Raw genomic sequence first — 21,204 nt, forward strand, 5'->3', positions numbered from 1 at the left:
GTTAGGAACGAAAGGATGCCACATCGTTTAATGGAATTAAAATGATTAACCTACAGAGGGCTGAATTCAAAGACAGTCCGAAAATCAAACAGAAAAAATGATGCAGCAGGCTAGTCAAAATGGTACTCAGTAGTTTATATGGCCCCATGTGCTTGTATGCATGCCTGACAACGTCAGGGCATGCTCCTAATGAGACACCGGATGGTGTCCTGGGGTATTTCCCTCAGATCTGGTCCAGGGCATCGCTGAGCTCCTGAACAGACTGAGGTGCAACCTGGCAGCGTCGGATGGACCGACACATAATGTTCCAGAGGTGTTCTATTGGACTTAGGTCAGGCGAGCGTGGGGGCCATTTAATGGTATAAATTCCTTCATCCTCCAGGAACTGACTGCATACTCTCGCCACATGACCCCGGCATTGTCTTGCACCAGGAGAAACTCAGGACCCACTGCACCAGCGTAGGGTCTGACGATGGGTCCAAGAATTTCATCCCAATACTTAATGACAGTCAGGGTGCCATTGTCTAGCCTCTAGAGGGTCTGTGCATCCCTCCATGGATATGCCTCCCCAGACCATCACTGACCCACCACCAAACCGGTCATGCTGATTGATTTTTCAGGCAGCATAATGTTCTCCATGGCTTCCCTAGACCCTTTCACGTCTGTCACATGTGCTGGGGATGAACCTGCTCTCATCTTTAAAAAGCACAGGGCGTCAGTGGCGGACGTGCCAATTCTAGTGTTCAATGGCAAATGCCAATCGAGCGCCACTGTGCTGGGCAGTGAACATCGGGTCCACTAGAGCAGTGGTCATCAACCTTGTCCTCAGGGCCCACTAACAGGCCAGGTTTTATGTATTACCATGGGGAGATGTAGACTAGAATACTGCAATCACTAAGCAGCAAAAGATATCACCTGTGATGTATTTTAGTTATCTTGCAAACCTGGCCTGTTAGTGGGCCCTGAGGACAGGGTTGATGACCACTGCACTAGAGGATGTAGGGTCCTCAGGCCACCCTCATGAAGTCTGTTTATGATTGGTCAGAGACATTCACACCAGTTGGCCTGCTGGAGGTAATTTTGTAGGGCTCTTACAGTGCTCATCCTGTTCCTCCTTGCACAAAGGAGCAGATACTGGTCCTGCTGATGGGTTAAGGACTTTCTACGGCCCTGTCCAGCTCTCCTAGAATAACTGCCTGTCTCCTGGAATCTCCTCCATGCTCTTGAGACTGTGCTATGAGACACCGCAAACCTTCTGGCACTTATTAATGTGCCATCCTGGAGGAGTTGGACTGCCTGTACAACCTCTATAGGGTTCTGGTACCGCTTCATGCTTCCAGTAGTGACACTGACCCTAGCCAAATGCAAAACTAGTGAAAAATGGTCAGAAAAGGGAGTAGGAAAAAGTCAGTGGCCTCCACCTGTAAAACCATCTCTACTTCAGAGGTTGTCTCATTGTTGTCCATATAGTGCACCTGTTGTTAATTTCATTAACACCAAAGCAGCTGAAACGGATTAACAACCCCCTCTGCTACTTAACTGACCAGATCAATATCCCAGGAGTTTAATTGACTTGATGCTATACTCTGATTAAAAAGTTACTTTAATTTTTTTGAGCTGTGTGTGTGTATATATGTATGTGTGTGTATGTATGTGTATATATATATATATTATTGTATATATCCCTCTAAAACCCACCAAATGCAAGTAGAAATAAGCCGAGAGTGAATGTTCCGGCTCGGGCGGGTCCGCTTGTATCGGGTGGGGAGGCAGGCCGGCTCTGCATGGGGTGGGTCTGCTCTGCTCAGGTAAGCAACCTCACGGATTGGTCCTACGCTTGATACTCTGGGAAGTGTAGACCCCTTGCCCAGTCAAGTCCAAGTGTGCACAGGCCGGCAGTGTACAGGGATGGCGGGCACAGGTTGCCCACTTACTGACTCAAACCCCTACCTACCTTATTCAGATAAGAAGTGGAATGCAGTGCAGCCACCCATATCCACCTATTAGAACTCCGCTTACTGAGACCACACCAATATAAGGCAGGCTCTGATTGGTTACTAGGGATACTGCACTGAGTGTTCAGGTTCTTGAATCTGTAGTATGAGGATGTTCAGACAGTTGGGCCTAGTCACTCGGTGCAGTAGCCATAGTAACTGTACTGGCTTCTGATTGGTTGCTCTTAGGCCCCATTTACGCCTAGTATTTTACGTGCAACATGCATAGGGCAGCCCATTCATTTAAATGGGGATAGCCTACACAAGGCCAAGTAGCTCATGGAGCTTTTTGCCGCATTCAGTGTTGGGTGTTTTTTTCTCATTTTACAGTGTTTGCACATTTTGGCACGCAGAAAAATGCATGTCAGCTTGAGGTGTTTGGGATGCCATTAACAATGAATGGCGCAGCAAACATGATGTGGTTTTAGCGCGTTTAATAAATTTGTGCAGAAATGCACAATTTTTCTTGCGTTTACAAAACACGCAGGTGTGACTGGAGCCTTAGGGATGGGTTCGCTGCGAACCCAGAAAGATGTCATTCCCGCCCAGTCACCTGCAGCCAGGGCATTCCTTGCTCCCCATGATTGCATGTACACAAAGGGGCAGTGATGTGCTTATGATATAATTTACCTAATAAGGCAACTTTACATCAGTGTCATATTAGGTCAATGATGTCACAAGCCAGGGCTCTTCAAACCACAGGTTCCAGGTTTCCATGGCGACAAGAAATTTCATCCTGTTGTCTGGGCTGTCACCCAAATACTTGTGATCAGCTGTGTCCAGTCACATCTCATCACATGGTAACCAGGAAGAGCCGTTTATCAGCTTTCCCTCTACTCACACTGACAGGCGAGGGTAGAGGAGAGCCGATTGGCTGCTTTTCTGACAGGGGGAGTCTGCGCTGATAATCGGCGCATTGATTATCAGAACGAGCCCATCAAGGATGCCCACTGGAGACCACCAGGTATTACAATCAGTGCCCATAAGGGATGGCACTCTGTGCCCATCAGTGATGCCTGCCAGTGGCTCCTGATCAGTGCCACCTATAAGTGCTTACTAGTGCCACCTATAAGTGCACCAGCAGTGCCACCTATCAGTGCTGCATAAATGCCACCTCATCAGTGCCAATCAGTACTGCCTCATCAGTGCCAGTCAGTGCAGCCTCATCAGTGAGCGAGAAAACGTATTCACAAAGTTTTGTAACCGAAACAAAGAAAAACCTTTTTTTTAAATATTAGGTATTTTTCTATTTGTAGCGCAAAAAAAATAAAACCCCAGTGGTGATCAAATACTACCAAAAAGCTCTATTTGTGGGAAAAAAATGTAAAAATGTTGTTTGGGTACAGTGTTGCATGACCGCGCAATTGTCATCCAAAGTGCGACAGCGCTGAAAGCTGAAAATTGGACTGGGCAAGAAGAGGGTGAAAGTGCCCTGTGTTGAAGTGGTTAAAACTCAATGATGTCTATGGGTGTATTTATTCTATGCAGTTATTGATTGTTACTTTAATGTTATAATCATTCATGTGTACTTGATACAGTCAATGTTCAATGGAAACAAAGATAATTCGTTCCACATTGACTTCTATTGCATGCAATACCGCATGTGGCCAGAGGTGGGGGGTGGGCGCCGGAGAGACTCCGAGACACCTCGGAAACCCTCGGGAACAGAGTATTTCCGAGTATTTCTGAATGGCTCTGAGTGTCACCGGCGCCCCGCACCTCTGGCCAAATGCGGTACGTCACACTGCAGAGGCTTGAATTCTGCTCGTTTTGCGAGACATCACTCGCAAACTGAGTGAGGTTTTTCCAAAAATAATTGCTTGTATTGCGAAATGCTTGTTAACCGCGTTACTGGCAATCCAAGGTTCCACGGTACTTTATACTGTTATTTTTTGTGTAGTGCTCTGTTGCTATACCCATTACATATAAAATGTGCATTAGTTAATAGTTTTAGATTTATATGATAAAGCATACCTGTACTTCACTTTGAATAAATAATGGGAAAGCTGCTGCCTACATGGAGCACATGGTGCATCCTATTAGTTCTCTTGTCCATAAAAATCCTCCTTGTGTACTATAATAGAACAGTTTACCTTTGCTTTGGTGACTTGCCTTGAAATAAGTCCTAAATGCTAACTCCACTTCCTTGCTAAATTGCTAAATAAATAATATAGCATATAGAATTCACAAGCCATGTTCTAATTTAAAGGATAACTATTTTTCTGGGGAAAAAATGGCAAACAAAATAGCACAACATTTCTACACAAGCCATATTGTAATTGAATGTTATTAAATATTAACTTTTCTGTCTGCAGCACGGAATTTTCTGTAAAATGAAATGCAACCTGGAGACAATCTGTACACCATTGGTGCACAGAACTCCCTATTCAGATTCACTCTGCAGACAATAAACAGCTTTTTCTTCAGAGCAGAAACAGGCAGGATTTTGCAATAAAGTTAAGTTAAAATTGTTGCAGTGTACATAGATCACCCAGAGGGGATTGATTTGTTTTTTTCCTCAAGAAAGTGCTGTTATTTTTTTCCCAGAAGTCTGCACAGAGATACAAGTCAGATTTTTGGCACTCCCTGCAATAAGAGTTTGTTTTGTTGAGATCCTCCCCAAGGGTTAATAATTTCTACAGGAAAGCAGACACTGCAGCTTTCCAAGTTGGAACACTAAAAGTGCATCAGTTGATTAATGATGACCCCCCCCCCCCAACCCCCCACCACACCCCCATTCAAAATGAGTATACAATCAGTCTGGTGGAACAGCTATTTCTTCACAGCAACAAATGGTAGGAATTTTCTACAATTTTTTTGATATCCCTGCAATGCACATTTATCACCCAAAGTCGATTTTTTTTTCCTCAACAAAAATGGAGTTATTCAATGCCCCACATAAAGTGACATTAAACTCCAGCCTGGCATTTTCTGACAATGAGTACCTTGGTAGCAAAATAGATAGTTTAGTGAAGTGGGTGAGCGAGGCTTAGGGCCTAAGTTGAGGAAAGCTGAGTACCTGAAGCCAAGAGAAAAAAACAGTAGGAAGTAGGCTTTTCCTTATAGCTTAGTTTCAAGTCAGAGTGGAGTACATTTTTGCCTAAAAGTGGGGACAAATCTTAAGGAGTTACCATTAACCACTTGCCGACCAGCCGCCGCAGTTGTACTGTGGCAGAATGGCATGGCTGGGCGAAACAACGTTATGTAACACTGCTTCGCCCTGTGGCCACGTGTGCGCCGCCGGAGGCGAATGCGCCCCCTGCTCGCCCACGGAGCTGATGCAAGTGCCTGGCGGTCGCAATCACCGCTGGGGCTCCTGCGATCGCTTGGGCAACACGAAGAACCAGGATCTGTGTGTGTAAACACAGTTTCCGATTCTCTGAGGGGAGAAGTGACAGATCGTCTGTTTATACAGAGTATGAACAGGATCTATCTCTCCCCCTACACAGTGCCCCCCCCCCCCCCCTTCAGTTAGAACACACACTAGGGAACACATTAGCCCCTTGATTGCCCCCTAGTCGTTAACCTCTTCACTGCCGGTTACATTTTTACAGTAATCAATGCATTTTCATAGCACTGATTGCTGTAAAAATGCCAGTGGTCCCAACAATGTGTCAAAATTGTCCGACGTGTCCGCCATAATGTTGCAGTCCCGATAAAAATCGCAGATCTCCACCATTAATAGTTAAAAAAAAAATTAAGAAGAAAAATGCCAAAAACTATGCCCTAGTTTGTAGACGCTATAACTTTTGCGCAGACCAATCAATATACGCTTATTGCGATATATTTTTTTTTTTTTTTACCAAAAATATGTAGAATAATACATATCGGCCTAAACAGAGGGAAAAAATAGTTTTTTTTATATATTTTTGTGGGATATTTATTAACCCTTTCATGACTAAGCCTATTTTTGACATTTGGTGTTTACAAGTTAAAATCCGTATTTTTTGCTAGAAAATTACTTAGAGCCCCTAAACATTATATATATATATATATATATATATAATGTTTATAAATAAAGAATTGCGCTAGGTGCATAGATAATGAAAAAATCAATAATAAACAAAATAACCGTGATATGAGTCCTGCTGCTAAGCACTATAACCCCGATATAAGGCAAAAAATGTATGGATAATAATCAGTGCAGCGCTGGACATAAATCTGAGTGAATAATTATGACAAATAGTGATGATAATAATAGTGAAAAATATTAACAATAAAAGTGGCAATATGCTGATAAAATGCTATAAGCAATCTATAATAATAATAAGCCACCAATGTGTAAACATTCATCAGTAGAAAAGCATGCTCCAAAGCCTAAAATATAATCCAAACAATAATGAAAAATAAAAAATGGTGAATAAAAAAAAGTCAAAAAATATAAAAAAAAAATATATAAAAAGTGCAGAATCTCAATCCAATGATCCAATCGATAGTGCCGCCCACCACCGGAGAAAATGGAGGCTTACCAGAAAGCCTGCGACCGCCCTTATTCAGGGGGGTCAAAACAGGCTTAGTAGGTCACCGTTGATATCCTATTGGAACCGCAACCGATGTCCCTCTGACCTCCTTCGATGTTAGCTTAGCAGCAGCAGGAGACACTCAGGAGAAAAAGGTGGTCCCAGGAAGGTTCAAGTAGCCAGTATTCCAGCAAGGATAAACCATAAAAAAGAAAAAGGGACTCCCAACAGTGCAGAGAACCAAGATCGTTTATTAAAAATAACAGGATCGCATATAAAGTGCCAATATACACCAGCAGTGAAACTGCAGCAAAACAGCAAAAAAGGCTCCACCGCCGACCGCTGTTTAAATTAAAAGCGCGCATGCGCAATGCGAGTTCATGTTGTGACCCTACTAAGCCTGTTTTGACCCCCCTGAATAAGGGCGGTCGCAGGCTTTCTGGTAAGCCTCCATTTTCTCCGGTGGTGGGCGGCACTATCGATTTGGATCATTGGATTGTGATTCTGCACTTTTTATATATTTTTTTGGATATTTTTGGACTATTTTTTTTATTCACTATTTTTTATTTTTCATTATTGTTTGGATTATTTTTTAGGCTTTGGAGCACGCTTTTCTAATGATGAATGTTTACACATTGGTGGCTTATTATTATTATAGATTGCTTATACCATTTTATCAGCATATTGCAACTTTTATTGTTAATATTTTTCACTATTATTATCATCACTATTTGTCATAATTATTCACTCAGATTTATGTCCATCGCTGCACTGATTATTATCCATATATATTTTTTAGCAGAGAATCTAGAGAAAAAAATGGCGACCTAGATACCAAACATGACATGCTTTATAATTGCACGCACTCGTGGAATGGCGACAAACTACGGTACCTAAAAATCTCCATAGGTGAGAGTTACAGAGGAGGTCTAGTGCTAGAATTATTGCTCTCGCTCTGACGATCATGGCGATACCTCACATGTGTGATTGGAACGCAGTTTACATATGCGGGCGCGACTTCCGTATGTGTTTTCTTTGCTGCGCGAGCTCGCGGCGATGGAGGCGCTTTAAAAAAAAAAAAAAAATTCTTATTTATTTTATTTATTTTAATATTGTTTTTGTAAAAAAAAAAATTTTTTTGATCACTTTTATTGCTGTCACAAGGAATGTAAACATCCCTTGTGACAGTAATAGGTGGTCTAAAAGACCCCCGATCCCTCTTTTGCACTTCAAAGTATTCAGATCGCCGTTTGCGGTGATTCTGAATACTGTATATTTCTTTTTTTTAAACCGGCGCCATTGGCAGCCGAGTAAACGGGAAGTGACATCATGATGTCGCTTCCGTGTTTACAATTAGGAGGCTGGAACGAAGCTGCTTACGGCTTCGTTCCAGACTGTCACTAGCCGCCGGAGGCAGTGGATTGTTGATCGGGCCTCCCGGTGGAATGGGAGGCCCGGTAAGAGCGGCGGGAGGGTGGCCGTTCCCACCCCGCTCCTCCGGTATAACAGCCGTGCAGCTTTTAGCCCCATCGGTTGTTATTGCTGGAAAGCCGATCGCCGGCTCTAAAAAAACAGTACCGGGGTGATGCCTGCAGCTACGGGCATCATCCCAGTATAACCCCCGAAAGCCGAGTACACACATGTGCGCACGCTCGGCGGCAAGGTAGCAAAAAGTAAAAAAATGTTGTTTTTTTTTTTTTCAAAATTGTCGCTCTTTTTGTTTATAGCGCAAAAAATAACCGCAGAGGTGACTACCACCAAAAGAAAGCTCTATTTGTGTGAAAAAAAAGGACATCAATTTTGTTTGGGTGCAACGTCGCATGACCGCGCAATTGTCCGTTAAAGCTACGCAGTGCCATATCGCAAAGAGTGCTTAGGTCAGGAAGGGGGTAAAATCTTCTGGGGCTGAAGCGGTTAAGAAGCAGCAGTATTGTATTATTGTACTCTGACCACTGCTTAAAAAAAATGAAAAGAATAGCAAAGTGCTTTACAATTTAGTTTGTTCTGCTGATCTCAGGAGTCCAAAGTCAGCAAAGTGCTATAAAAATAAATGGGAGATGTTTGAAAACAGATGTAATGTTAGTCACATGATTAGCTCTCTTCTGATCAGTGTTCTGTCTGCTGGATTAAACTAAGAGAGTTTTGTGAAGTATGGCAGGTTCAGTTGCGCAGCCTGCATTTTATAAATGGGCTCCAAAATGCAGGCTGCCATATTGACCATGTCTGTGTATTACATCAAAGAGTGGATGTAGATATAATAATTTTTGTTAAACATTGGTTCTTTGATCGTAATTTTCTTGCTAATTTTGGCCCTGTTGGAGTGTTCACTTATTTTCTCACCTGCCACACAGGAATACAACAATTAAACCTGACAACTTCAAAGAGTTCCTCTGTAAGGTCAATGCCAAACATGTTACAATCTGCTGTACAAACTCCTTTAGATGAACTCAGAATTGGACACCGTTCTGTAAGCCTTTCTAAAAAAAAAATCTATCCAATTTTATTGTATTGGGAAGACCTTCAGGCTACTTTAGACTTAGTATGCATAGGCAATTTAAGAGAAAGGAATGTGTATTGAGAGTTACTGTGCATAGATATTTGCTTTTTAAAAATGGGTACATGATAACAAAATGCTCAGGCATTTTATAAAAACTGTGATCCTAAATATCAGTAGGGAATTGCTTGGAAAATGAATAACCTATTGTACACAGTGTACACATAATTGTCACTATAGGATCACTTTTTTCACATAAAGGTAAAGTATAGTTTATTTTGGTGAGCACATTTATTTTAGTTGTTGCATTGCAACAAGTCGTGTCCTCAATATCTTTACTGTTTTATTAAAAGTAGAAATGTGGGAACTAGCCATAGCCACTAGAGGGAGCTCTAACTACAGTCCCTGACTAGCAACTGTGGAAATAAGATCTGTGCATCACAGGAAGTGCATTGTTGTTAGTGGGTTAGCAGCAAAAGCAAGTGTATATGACAGGATAATAAAAAATAAAAGCCTTTATGCACACACAGGCATACATGTGTATGTAACGCATGAGCACATTACATGCATTAAGCTCATTTCATCAATTGTAACTTAGTCAACCTTTTTGTTTTATTACAGGGAAAATTTATTAGCAGACTGTTTACAGGGGTGCTTTGTTGTTACATGCACACTCTGTGCATTTATAAGTCTTGTTTGGTTAAGAGAACAAATAGTCCATGGTGGCGCTCCACAATGGTTGGAACAAAATCTTCCTCAACCTCTGAATGGTTTGGGACAGCATAACGTGGTAAGTTTTTTTTTTTTTTTTTTTTTCCCCCTTTGTTTCCCCTTTTTAGGACGAATATATACATTTGAGTATTTTATGCCCTAATTATGGTCTAGAGCAGTGATATGCAATTAGCGGACCTTCAGCTGTTGCAAAACTACAAGTCTCATCATGCCTCTGGGTGTCATGCTTGTGGCTGTCAGATTCTTGCTATGCCTCATGGGACCTGTATTTCTACAACAGCCGGAGGTCCGCTAATTGCATATCCCTGGTCTAGAGAAATTCTCACATTTTACAAATGCTGTCCATTTGAAAATTATGTAATGGGAAAAACATGTACTGAGATCTAAAATGCAGAAGTTTTAATACTTGACTTTCTTTCCTACCAGTCATTGTCACAGCTTGAAGGTGGTAGAGAAATCCTGACCAGTTTTGCTAATCTGCTTTAAGGAAAAGGGTGATGATCAGTGTATTCATCACTAGCAGAAGAAACAAACAGAAGATGGTGTCGTCTGTTGGTGTCAATGACAATGGTAGAAAAAAGAAAACATGAAGACTAAAGCCAGCCATAAGTGGTTTGAAATTCAGCTGGTTCAACAGGGACCAGCCGAATTTCGATCGATGTATAGGCAAGGAGGTTGTACAGAAGTTGACCAACTGATTTACTTCTGTGCAACAGCCATGTCAGATTTTCCCCCATCAATCAATGCTGCAGGCTATAGTCTTCAATGCTGATAAGTGTATTTTGATGGTGGGGAAGTCTTCCCGCTGTCAGAATACAATAGCTCAATGGGGAGGATTCTGCCATCCTCATGTAAAGTGCAGTGTGCAGATGGAGGAATAGTATCAGTCTAAATGAGAGGACCTTTGGGAATTACAGTGCAATCCTGATATTGTGATTAAGAGTTTGGACAAGGGGGGCAATATAGTTATGGATTATTCCTACTATCTAAGACAGGAGACTTCAAACTACGTCCCTCCAGCTGTTGCGGAACTACACATCCCATGAGGCGTTGTAAAACTCTGACATTCACAGACATGACTAGGAATGATGGGAATTGTAGTTCCTGAACAACTGGAGGGCCATAGTTTGAAGACCCCTGATCTAAGATGTGTAAAAAAAATACTTAAAAATCACAACTGGTATCACAGAATTATTGTTTGCACTCAGACAACACATTCAATGATGGCATTATTGATAAAAGAAATGGTGACATTTTCCAAAACGTCTTTCAGGACAGCACCCGAGAGATCATGGCTCCTCCTCCCACAGGAAACACCTCATCAATTAAGTCTTTAAATTGGAGCCCTCCACGTTGCCTCGTCAGATTTTTGTGTTTCCTCCAGCTGGAGGAACACCTCTGGTGGGAGCCATGATCTCTCAGGTTTATCCTGGGAGACACAGGTTCTCACCTGTTAGGTCTTTTTATGGCTAGGAGAGTGAGCCTCCCACTTGCCTCTCAGATGGATGGTCCCGTGGGCTCCCTCTCCCTCTTCCGTGCTCGGGGAGAGCCTGTACGTCTGGGGGTGCTGCCTCCAAATTTTTTGGCCAGACAGGCGGCCGCCTCTGTTCCCTGCGGGCTGCATTGGAGGAACGAGCGGTGGCGGCCGCCATGTTTCTGGTGGCAGAAGAGCGCTTCAGCCACGTCCTGTAATGGGAGGAGGCAGCACTTCCGGGTCGGCGCGCGCGTCATTTCCGGTCGCAAAGCGCAGTGGGAGAGGGCAGGGTCACCTGGTGCCTTATTTCCGGTTCCAGGTCAGCGCAGCAGCGTTTTTCGAATCTGGAACCGGTCGTTTCACCACGCACCGCAGACAGCTATGGATAGCGATGCAGCGCATAAGGGGGCAAGCCAAGGCGCCAGCAAGGCTAAGGTAAGGGACTGTGTCCTCTATTACCCGGGGCCGTTTTCTCCTGTGGGGGGGTTACTCAACCTTTCCCCCCCTCCCCCCCCCCATACATGGGAATGTATGTTGCAGTGGCTAGATTTAGTATATCTGCCCTACAACAGGGGATTAGGTGGTGGTGGCTTGCTGGGCACATGGAAAGTGAGATGTTATCTTCCTTAGTGCACCTGGGTGTCTTATTTGCGCTGTATTGCAGCCTTTTAAGCGTGGTTCCATGTCTCTTTTCTGTTTGTCCAGGCCAAAGGTTCTGCCCAACCAGTCAAGAAAAGGTGCCCTGTCTGCAAAGAGAAATTAAGCGATGCTTGGACCAAAACGCTTTGTGCAGAGTGCATTACAAATTTGGTCAGAGAGGAGACTCCATCCGTATGTGGCGACTTGGTTTCAACAATAAAGGATGAGCTCCGGGCCACCTTTCAAGCTTTTAGGTCTAACCTAAGAGAGAAACCAGGTCCCTCTAGGGATTCTTTGGTTCCGCAGCCATCTTCAGAACCCCAGGGCGGCTCTCAAATAATTTTTGGGGGTCCGATATCCCAGGACGCTTCCCAAAGGTCCGTTTCCCTTGCTCCAGATGATACAGATTCTGAGGAGGAGGAAAATGAATCAGATGCTGCTTCTAAATACAAATTGTCACTAGAAGAGGTGGGAGGACTCCTGAAGGTAATCCATGCCACTTTGGGGATAGAAGAGGAAAAGAAGGAACTCTCCCTGCATGACCGCATGTATGCTGGTTTAGGAAATTCAAAAGGCCGTTCTTTTCCAGTCCATTCAGTTATCACTGATATAATTAAAAAAGAGTGGCTGGAACCTGAGAAAAAGCCTTTCTTTTCCCGGGCTCACAAGAAAAGATTTCCATTTGATGAAAATCCAGATTCTATATGGAATAAGGTTCCAAAATTGGACTCTGCCTTTTCTCAGGTCTCTAAGTCTACGGACCTCGCCTTTGAGGATATGGGCACTCTGAAGGAGTCTATGGACAAAAGGATGGACCTGCTTCTTAAAAGAACCTGGCAATCAGTGATGCACAATCTGAAACCAACAATGGCAACAACCTGTGTTGCAAGGAACTTAGATCACTGGGTTAACCAGTTGAAAGCCCATGTTATAGCAGATTCCTCAAAACAGGAGATTCTAGACTCTTTTTCAACCCTGTCTGCAGCAATATCATATATTGCGGATACGTCTGCGGAATCTATCCGCATGTCAGCAAGGTCAGCAGCTTTAACTAATTCTGCCAGAAGGGCCTTATGGCTGAAGACGTGGCCAGGGGATGCTGCATCTAAAAATAGACTGTGTGGTATTCCGTTTGCAGGTGATCTGCTATTCGGTTCAGAGCTAGAGTCCATTCTTGACCGTACGGCAGATAAGAAAAAGTCGTTTCCGGTTAAGAAAAAGCAGGTGCAAACCCGTAAGCGTTTCTTTCGGCCCCAAAAAGGTCAGCAGGAAGGAAAAACGCAGGGCAAGAGGAAATCATGGTCTTCTCAGAAGCCCAAAGGTAGAGGTGGAGTCCTCTTCAATCCTCCTGCGGCCTCCGCAAAACCACAATGACTCCTTCAAGGTCGGGGGAAGACTCCAGGAGTTTCTTCCTCAGTGGAGAGCCATTTCTTCAAATCAGTTCGTTGTAAATATGCTCTCCCAGGGGTATGTGATAGAATTCACGGAAGAACCTCCAAAAAGATTCCTGGTGACAAACGTCCCAAGGGATGCAGTCAAGGCTTTCGCCGTGAAGTCCCTAATTCAGGAACTGAAAAATCAGAAAGTCATTGTTCCGGTCCCGGCAGGGGAGTTCTTCCAGGGGTTCTACTCACATGTTTTTCTGGTTCAGAAACCTTCAGGAAAGTTCCGTCTTATCCTGAATCTCAAAATGCTGAACAAATCAGTAGAGTACAGAAGGTTTCGGATGGATTCAATATTTTCAGTAAGAAACCTCCTGTATCAAGGGTGCTATATGGCATCAATAGATTTACAAGATGCCTACCTCCACATTCCTATTGCCGCCAGGTCACAGAAATATCTGAGGTTAGCACTGAAAGAAGGGAAGAAGGTGGTACATCTACAATTCAGAGCACTCCCGTTTGGTCTGTCATCATCCCCAAGGGTCTTCACGAAAATAAAGTTATTCCTTATCTGGACGACCTGCTGTTTTTCGCCCAGACCAGAGAAGGTCTTCAAGAAAACTTGCTCAGAGCCCGTGTTCACCTAGAATCCATAGGGTGGATTTTAAACCTTCACAAATCAAATCTGATTCCCTCACAGGAAGTGTTATTCCTGGGTTTCCGTATCAACTCTTTGGAACAAAAAATTTTTCTTCCAGAGGAAAAACAGAAAAAAGTTGGTACAAGTGGTGTCACTGCTACAGTCCAATCAATTTCTGTCCATCAGGAAGGTCATGTCAGCATTGGGAACCCTGACCTCTTTCATACCGGCCATCCAGTGGGCAAAGCTCCACTTCAGACCTCTGCAAAGTTTCCTGTTAAAAACCTGGAATCACCAGCAGGATTCACTAGATTCATTAGTGAAGATCCCTACTTCAGTAAAAAGAAGTCTTTGGTGGTGGAAGAACCAGACAAGGTATTCAGAGGGTCTGTTATGGTCCTTCCCAACTCAGGTGAGGTTGACAACCGATGCCAGTTCCTGGGGTTGGGGGGCTCATATGAGCGGCCGGTGGGCCCAGGGCTCGTGGGCCACAAAAGATGCACTGAGGTCCTCAAATTGGAGGGGACTAAAAGCTATAGAGATGGCCTTACTGACCTTTGTGAAAGAAGTCCAGGGGCAGCATACTCAGATCCTGTCAGACAACGCCACGGCGGTGGCTTACATAAACAGACAGGGGGGAACCAGAAGCAAAGTTCTGCAAAGCCTGGCAAAAGGCATTCTGAGTTGGGCAGAGCTCCATACTCTATCCTTATCCGCGGTCCATTTAAAAGGGACCCTAAACAGAGTAGCGGACTTCCTAAGCAGGAACCAGATATTGGAAGCGGAGTGGCAATTGAATCCAGAAGTCTTCCATTTAATAGTGCAGAAATGGGGGCGCCCAAGAGTGGATCTCTTTGCCACCCAGGAAAACTCGCAAATGTCTCGCTTCTTCTCCCTGAACAGGAACGAGGCATCACTGGGAGTGGATGCTCTGGCGCACGATTGGAAATTTCACCTCTGTTACGCATTCCCCCCGTTTCAGCTTATCCCTCGGGTCATAGCAAAAATCAGGAAGGGGGATACAACCGTGATCCTCATCACTCCCTTCTGGCCAAAAAGGCCTTGGTTTTCATCCCTTCTTCAGATGCAACTAAAACCATACTGGCACCTTCCGTTAAGAAAAGACCTTCTGTTACAAGGTCCTCTGCTTCACCAGGAAGTAGCAAAACTAAAGCTCACGGCCTGGCTACTGAGGAACAGCTCTTGAAGAGAAAAGGTTTCTCGGATAGGTTGGTAGCTACCCTCCTATCCAGTAGAAAGAAGGTTACAAGAGCAATATATTCCAAAGTTTGGAAAATCTTCAACTCCTGGTGCACAGCATCTGACAGATCACCAAAACAAACTTCTTCTGTTCTTGAGTTCCTGCAAGAAGGGGCGGACAAGGGCCTAGCGGTCAGCACCCTCAAGGTTCAAGTTGCTGCGCTGGGGGTATTCCTGGAAAAATCCATTTCATCAGAACCCCTAGTAATAAGATTCTTCAAAGCTCTTACCCGGTCTAGACCAGTGGTAATCAAAAGCTGTCCAGCATGGGACTTATCGGTTGTTCTACAGGCCCTGACCAAGGAACCTTTTGAACCCATGAATTTAGCCTCCCTGAAATTAATTACTTTGAAAACAGTTTTTTTAGTGGCTATTACAACAGCTCGAAGAGTCAGTGAGCTGCAAGCCTTATCAATCAGGGAGCCTTTCTTTTCCATTTTTTCAGACCGAATTGTTCTGAAGACGGATCCTAATTTTTTGCTGAAAGTCGCTTCGATCCAGAATCGAACTCAGGAAATAATACTTCCTACCTTTTGTTCTAATCCATCGTGTAAGAAGGAAGAAGAATTCCATACCCTGGATGTTAAAAGAGCAGTCTTGAGTTACTTGGAAAACACTAAAGACTTTAGATGTTCAGATGCTCTATTTGTTTTATTTTCCGGTAATAAAAAAGGAAGACCAGCTTCTAGAGGAACCATTGCCAGATGGTTGAGAATGGCTATCTCAGAAGCCTATTCCCTTACAGGTCAAGAGAGTCCAATGAATGTCCGGGCTCATTCTACAAGAGCTTCGGCGGTGAGTTGGGCAGAAAAAGCTGGCGCCACCCCCGAACAAATCTGTAAGGCAGCTACTTGGACAAGTCTGACAACCTTTGCCTGTCATAGGTTAGACCTCATGACGGCTGGGGACCAGGCTTTTGGAAGGAAAGTCTTACAGGCTGTTGTCCCACCCTAAATGGAGTAAGTCTCGATTATCCTCTCGGGTGCTGTCCTAAAAGACGTTTTGGAAAATTGCAAGTTAGACTTACCGGTAACTTGTTTTCCAATAGGCTTTCAGGACAGCAGTAACCCGCCCTTTTTTTATGTTAATGCTGTAATACTATGATATAACTGTCGCTTATGTGTTGCAGCTGGGGCTGGAGTTCTCTACAAACAACTGACGAGGCAACGTGGAGGGCTCCAATTTAAAGACTTAATTGATGAGGTGTTTCCTGTGGGAGGAGGAGCCATGATCTCTCGGGTGCTGTCCTGAAAGCCTATTGGAAAACAAGTTACCGGTAAGTCTAACTTGCAATTTTTGGAGGTTGTTCATCAACAAGTGTCTGTATTGTGGTCCCTTACTAAAATACATAACTTGGTCAGTGACCCCCAGGCTGCTGCATTATCTCAAGTGGGGGGTTACTTAAAGGGTAACTCCACTTTCTAGGGAAAAAGTCGTTCTGTACACAGATGGTATACAGAATGCCCCCCCCCCCCGATATGTGATTTCCTCCTTGTGTGATTGGTTTAATGATTTTCCCAGAAGTCTGCACTAAGATATAGTCAGATTTTGAGCATCCCCTACAACAAAAATGACAGGTGAGATACTCCCAAAGAGATATAGTTACATAGTAGGTGAGGTTAAAAAAAGACAAGTCCATCAAGTCTAACCTATGTGTGTGAATTTAAGTCAGTATTACCTTGTAAATCCCTGTATGTTGTGGTCGTTCAGGTGCTTATCTAATAGTTTTTTGAAACTATCGATGCCCCCCGCTTCTTAGCGGGGGCCACCGCCTATGGAAGGGAATTCCACATCCTGGCCGCTCTTACAGTAAAGAACAGTCTACGTAGTTTAAAACTAGAAGAAAAGAGTTTTAACCATAATGAGTGGCTACATGTCTTGTTAAACTCCCTTCCACGAAAAATATCCGGTATTTGTAAATTGAAATCATATCCCCTCTTAAGCATCTCTTCTCCAGAGCGAATAAGTTCAGTGCTCGCAACCTTTCTTCATAACTAATATCCTCCAGACCCTTTATTAGCTTTGTTGTCCTTCTTTGTACTTGCTTCATTTCCAGTACATGCTTCCTGAGGACTGGTGCCCAGAACTGGACAGCATACTCCAGGTGAGGCTGGACCAGAGTCTTGTAGAGTGGGAGAATACTCTTTTTATCCCTGGAGTTAATCCTTTTTTTAATGCATGCCAATATTCTGTTTGCTTTGTTAGCAGCAGCTTGGCATTGCATGCCATTGCTGAACCTATCATCTACTAGTACCCCCAGGTCCTTTTCCATCCTAGATTCCCCCAGAGGTTTATAGATTGCATTCATATTTTTGCTACCCAAATGCATTATTATACATTTTTCTACAGTAAACCTCATTTGCCATGTAGTTGCCCACCCCATTAGTTTGTTCAGATCTTCTTACAAGGTTTCCACATCCTGTGGAGAAGTTATTGCCCTGCTTAGCTTAGTATCGTCCACAAATACAGAGATTGAACTGTTTACCCCATCCTCCAGGTCGTTTATGAATAAATTACATAGGGATGGTCCCAGCACAGAACCCTGTGAGACCCCACTACCCACCCCTGACCATTCCCCATTTATTACTACCCTCTGAACTCTCCCTTGTAGCCAGGGTTCAATTCATTTACTCACCCTATGGTCCATGCCAACAGACCTTATTTTGTACAGTAAACATTTATAGGGAACTGTGTCAAATGCTTTTGCAAAATCCAGATACACCACGTCTACGGGCCTTCCTTTATCTAGATGGCAACTCGCTTCCTCACAGAAGATATCACGTCTAAAGGGATGCAGACCCTGCAAGTTTCCTCATTAGAGCCCTGCAGGTGCAGCAGCTGATAATTTTAAAACCACTCCCATACACATTCACTGTGCACATGGACACAAACGGATTTTTCTTCAGAATAACAAAAGGTAGGAATCTGTAACAACATTTGTTAAAATCCCGGCAATGTACATAGATCATCCAGAGGGGAATGCGTTTTTTTATCAACAAAAGTGGAGTTACTCTTTAACCGTTTCTGCTGACCGCCTAACGTGCATGTGCGGTGGTAATGTGACCTCCCTGTGCTGGATCACATACCTTGTATGTGATCTGTGTGGCCGCTGTGCTGATTCATCACAGCACAATCTGATCACTGGGTCTCAGCCAATGATTGGTCGCCAGCACCCGCTGATCTGCTCAGTGATTCACATAACAGAGCTCTGTCATTGTAAGCAAAAGTTTTGTTCATTGACGGGATCTTACTGTTGTGGTTTTTTTTTTTTTTTATTTTTTCCCCTGCTAAGTGAACTATATCCCATAGTTCGGAGGAGCTATAACTGTCAGACAAACCAATAAATATACACTTACTTTTTTTTTTACCAAAGAATACATTTTTTTTTTTTTCGAAAACTGTCTTTTTTTTCCTTTAAAAGAAAAAAAAGCACAAACTGTGGTTATTAAATACCACCAAAAGAATACTGTATTTGTGTGAAGAAAAAAATATAAATTTTGTTTGTGTACAGTGTTTCATGACCGTGCAGTTGCCAGTTAAAGTAGCACAGTGTGATTAAGGAAAAAATGAGTCAATATGTTGATCGGTTTTAACAGCCACTTATTACCAGTTTACTCTCTTATGTATGTGACACAACACATATGCTTACTTTGCTGAATCACGTTGTGGTCCCTGAAGGGACTTTGTTATTGAGTCTCCACATTTCTTGATTCCAGACGACAAGGGACTGGAAGTGGGGTGGGTAAGGTACTATGGGCCAGACCAGTGGAAAAAGAATTTTTGAGATTTTTAATAACACATAAATTCTGTTTTGAACAGCACTTTTTTGTCAGGCCTCAGGTAGAGATATGGGCACAAAGTCTGGGGGGATTGGGAGAGTGGAGGTGGAACTTATCAGTGTATCTGTCAAGGATTTTATCCTGATAAAAATACATTGATGTATTGTAGACAGGCATCAAACAGGAGGCCCACAATTAGAGCCTTGAACCTTATGTATACAATCTTAAATTCACTCTTACCTGTGATGAGAAGCAGGTTGCTTTTTGGATCTGTCTATAGAAATCAATGAACAAGCTTTACACTCAACAAGTCTCTACAGAAAGCCTTCGGTGTTTTGCATGCAATTAATTTTCACCCAACAACTCTCATCAACAACTCAGCATTCCAGTGTGCCAGTATTTATGGGTGCAAAGAAATTGCTCTAATACAGGTGATTTTTTTTTTTTTTTTTTTTGCGGAAGCATTAGCTTTGAAGGACAGATTTGAACAATGGGGATATAAGAGGTGGCTTAGTCGGGCATACTATAGGATAAGGGATTCTACCAGTGACAATCTTTGGATAGTTGGATACACCAGCATGACAACCCAAAATATCACCTTTCACAAAGCTCACTCACTGAGGGGACACTTTGGTATACAGCGATCTGGTTGGAGAAAACAAAAGATTTATAACAGACTGTTTGAGAATTCAGGTGTTTTTTAAATGTAGAAAATGTGTTGTGCATCCCTATATTATCAAGAGAACTAATTCTGTCCACTGGAAGGCTTCTCAGGTGCAGCGGACATATGAGGTGGTATCAGAGATATGTTTTGTAACATGCCAACAGATGGCTGCACAAAGCTGCATGTACAGTCAGAGGGAGCACCAACCTACATAAGTCAGTTTGCCAAAAGACACCATTGGGAGTACATTGAGAGCTATGCAACTGGTGCTGTTCTGACCACATGCGTTACCCCACGTCTGCTATTTCATCATGGACAGAAAGTTAGAACAAAGAGCAAACATGAAATTCTGAGTGGACCTGCCACAGACATTTGACATGATTTGGCAAGTTTACAGCAATACTGCAATAAATCGTTCAAGGTGTTTTGAGTGGCATGCATGTTTCTTCTTTTTTTTTTCTCTTTTTTTTTTGTTTGTTTAAAGACTGTTTATTGAAGATAATAACAGTACAAAAATATCAAATCGGCAATAAACAATAAGGTCAGTAATTAACATTGGTAAAGTGAGAAAAGTAGACCTAAAGCGAGGGTGAACTTAATACAAATGTAAGAACTGATAACCTTCAAGGTGAAATAACAGACTCTATCTCAAAGAAAAGGCTGCTGGATTAAATAAAAAGGGAGCCGGGATTCACAGGAAACAGGACTCCCCCGGAATGGACCGCGCACCCCAAATGGGATCCTGCTGTGCGCGGGACAACCGGGTGAAGGTCCGGGGGATCGAAATGATCCTGCCGGGACCTATCCTGAACCTATAAACAGCCTTTCGTGGAAAAATGATCTGTTGTAGCGTCTAGTATCATTATAAGACCAACAACAAGGTCAGAAATAAAATCGCTCAGTACGGGGAGTGTCCCCAAGATCTTAAGTGGTACAGGCTGGTCTGCTAGGTTATCAAGGTTATCATTCAGAGAGAGGACAACATCAACAAACAAATAAAAGAAGAAAAAACTGCACAGTCTGTTTCTCTCAATATGTGCTAACATCCTATAATGGAACTTGAGGAGAGAAAAAGCAAAAGGAAAGAGAGAGAGAGGGGTGAAGAATAAAGCGGGGGAAGAAAGGAAGAGGTAGGGGAGGTATTGGGGACAGGAATCCTCACGGAGGGAAGGGGGGGCCAAAGGCCTCATAAAATCGAGGGGATGTACAGAGATTATTTTGTTTCAAGGAAGTAATTGGATTCCTAAGAACCTAGCCCATGGATCCCATATAAGTCTAAATTTATCAGAAGTGTCTAGAATCTTGCTCGAGATCTTCTTCTGCGCCATTATCCAGGAGATTTTCTGTTTGGCTTGGCGAAGGGATACCAAGGGGTTTTTCCAGGCATGAGCTAGCGTGATCTTGGCCCCAAGAAGGATGAAATGGATCAGTGACGGAGACAATTTAGGTACTTTCGGGATGTTGTCATTAAGGAGAGCTATGGTGGGGCTTTGTTTGACTGCGAAACCGGTGGATTTGAGTCTAAAATTAAAAATTCCGTTCCAGTACCCTCTGATTTTGGGACATTCCCAGAGTGTGTGTAGAAGGGAGCCTAAGTGACCACATCCTCTGAAACAGAGGGGTGATGATTGTGGGTAGAATTTAGTAATACAGGTGGGTACCAGGTACCAGCAGGTCATAACTTTG

General features: G+C 43.3%; 1 protein-coding gene across 4 annotated transcripts in view; it reads left to right on the forward strand.

The window, feature by feature from the left end:
- Window positions 1-21,204, forward strand: part of MARCHF6 (membrane associated ring-CH-type finger 6) — a 1,314,422-nt gene that overhangs the window by 253,698 nt on the left and 1,039,520 nt on the right. For 3 of the 4 annotated variants that reach the window (XR_012244456.1, XM_073630743.1, XM_073630744.1), the window contains exon 6: window positions 9,570-9,738. The exons of the other annotated variant lie outside the window; for it this stretch is intronic. Coding sequence is in view for 2 of the 3 variants with exons in the window: in XM_073630743.1 (XP_073486844.1) it covers window positions 9,570-9,738 (169 nt within the window). In the remaining variant the exon portion in view is untranslated. The remainder of the gene's footprint in view (window positions 1-9,569; window positions 9,739-21,204) is intronic. 4 annotated transcript variants of the gene reach the window in all.

This window comes from Aquarana catesbeiana, linkage group LG05 (assembly GCF_042186555.1).
Source record: "Aquarana catesbeiana isolate 2022-GZ linkage group LG05, ASM4218655v1, whole genome shotgun sequence".
NCBI classification, from domain to species: domain Eukaryota; kingdom Metazoa; phylum Chordata; class Amphibia; order Anura; family Ranidae; genus Aquarana; species Aquarana catesbeiana.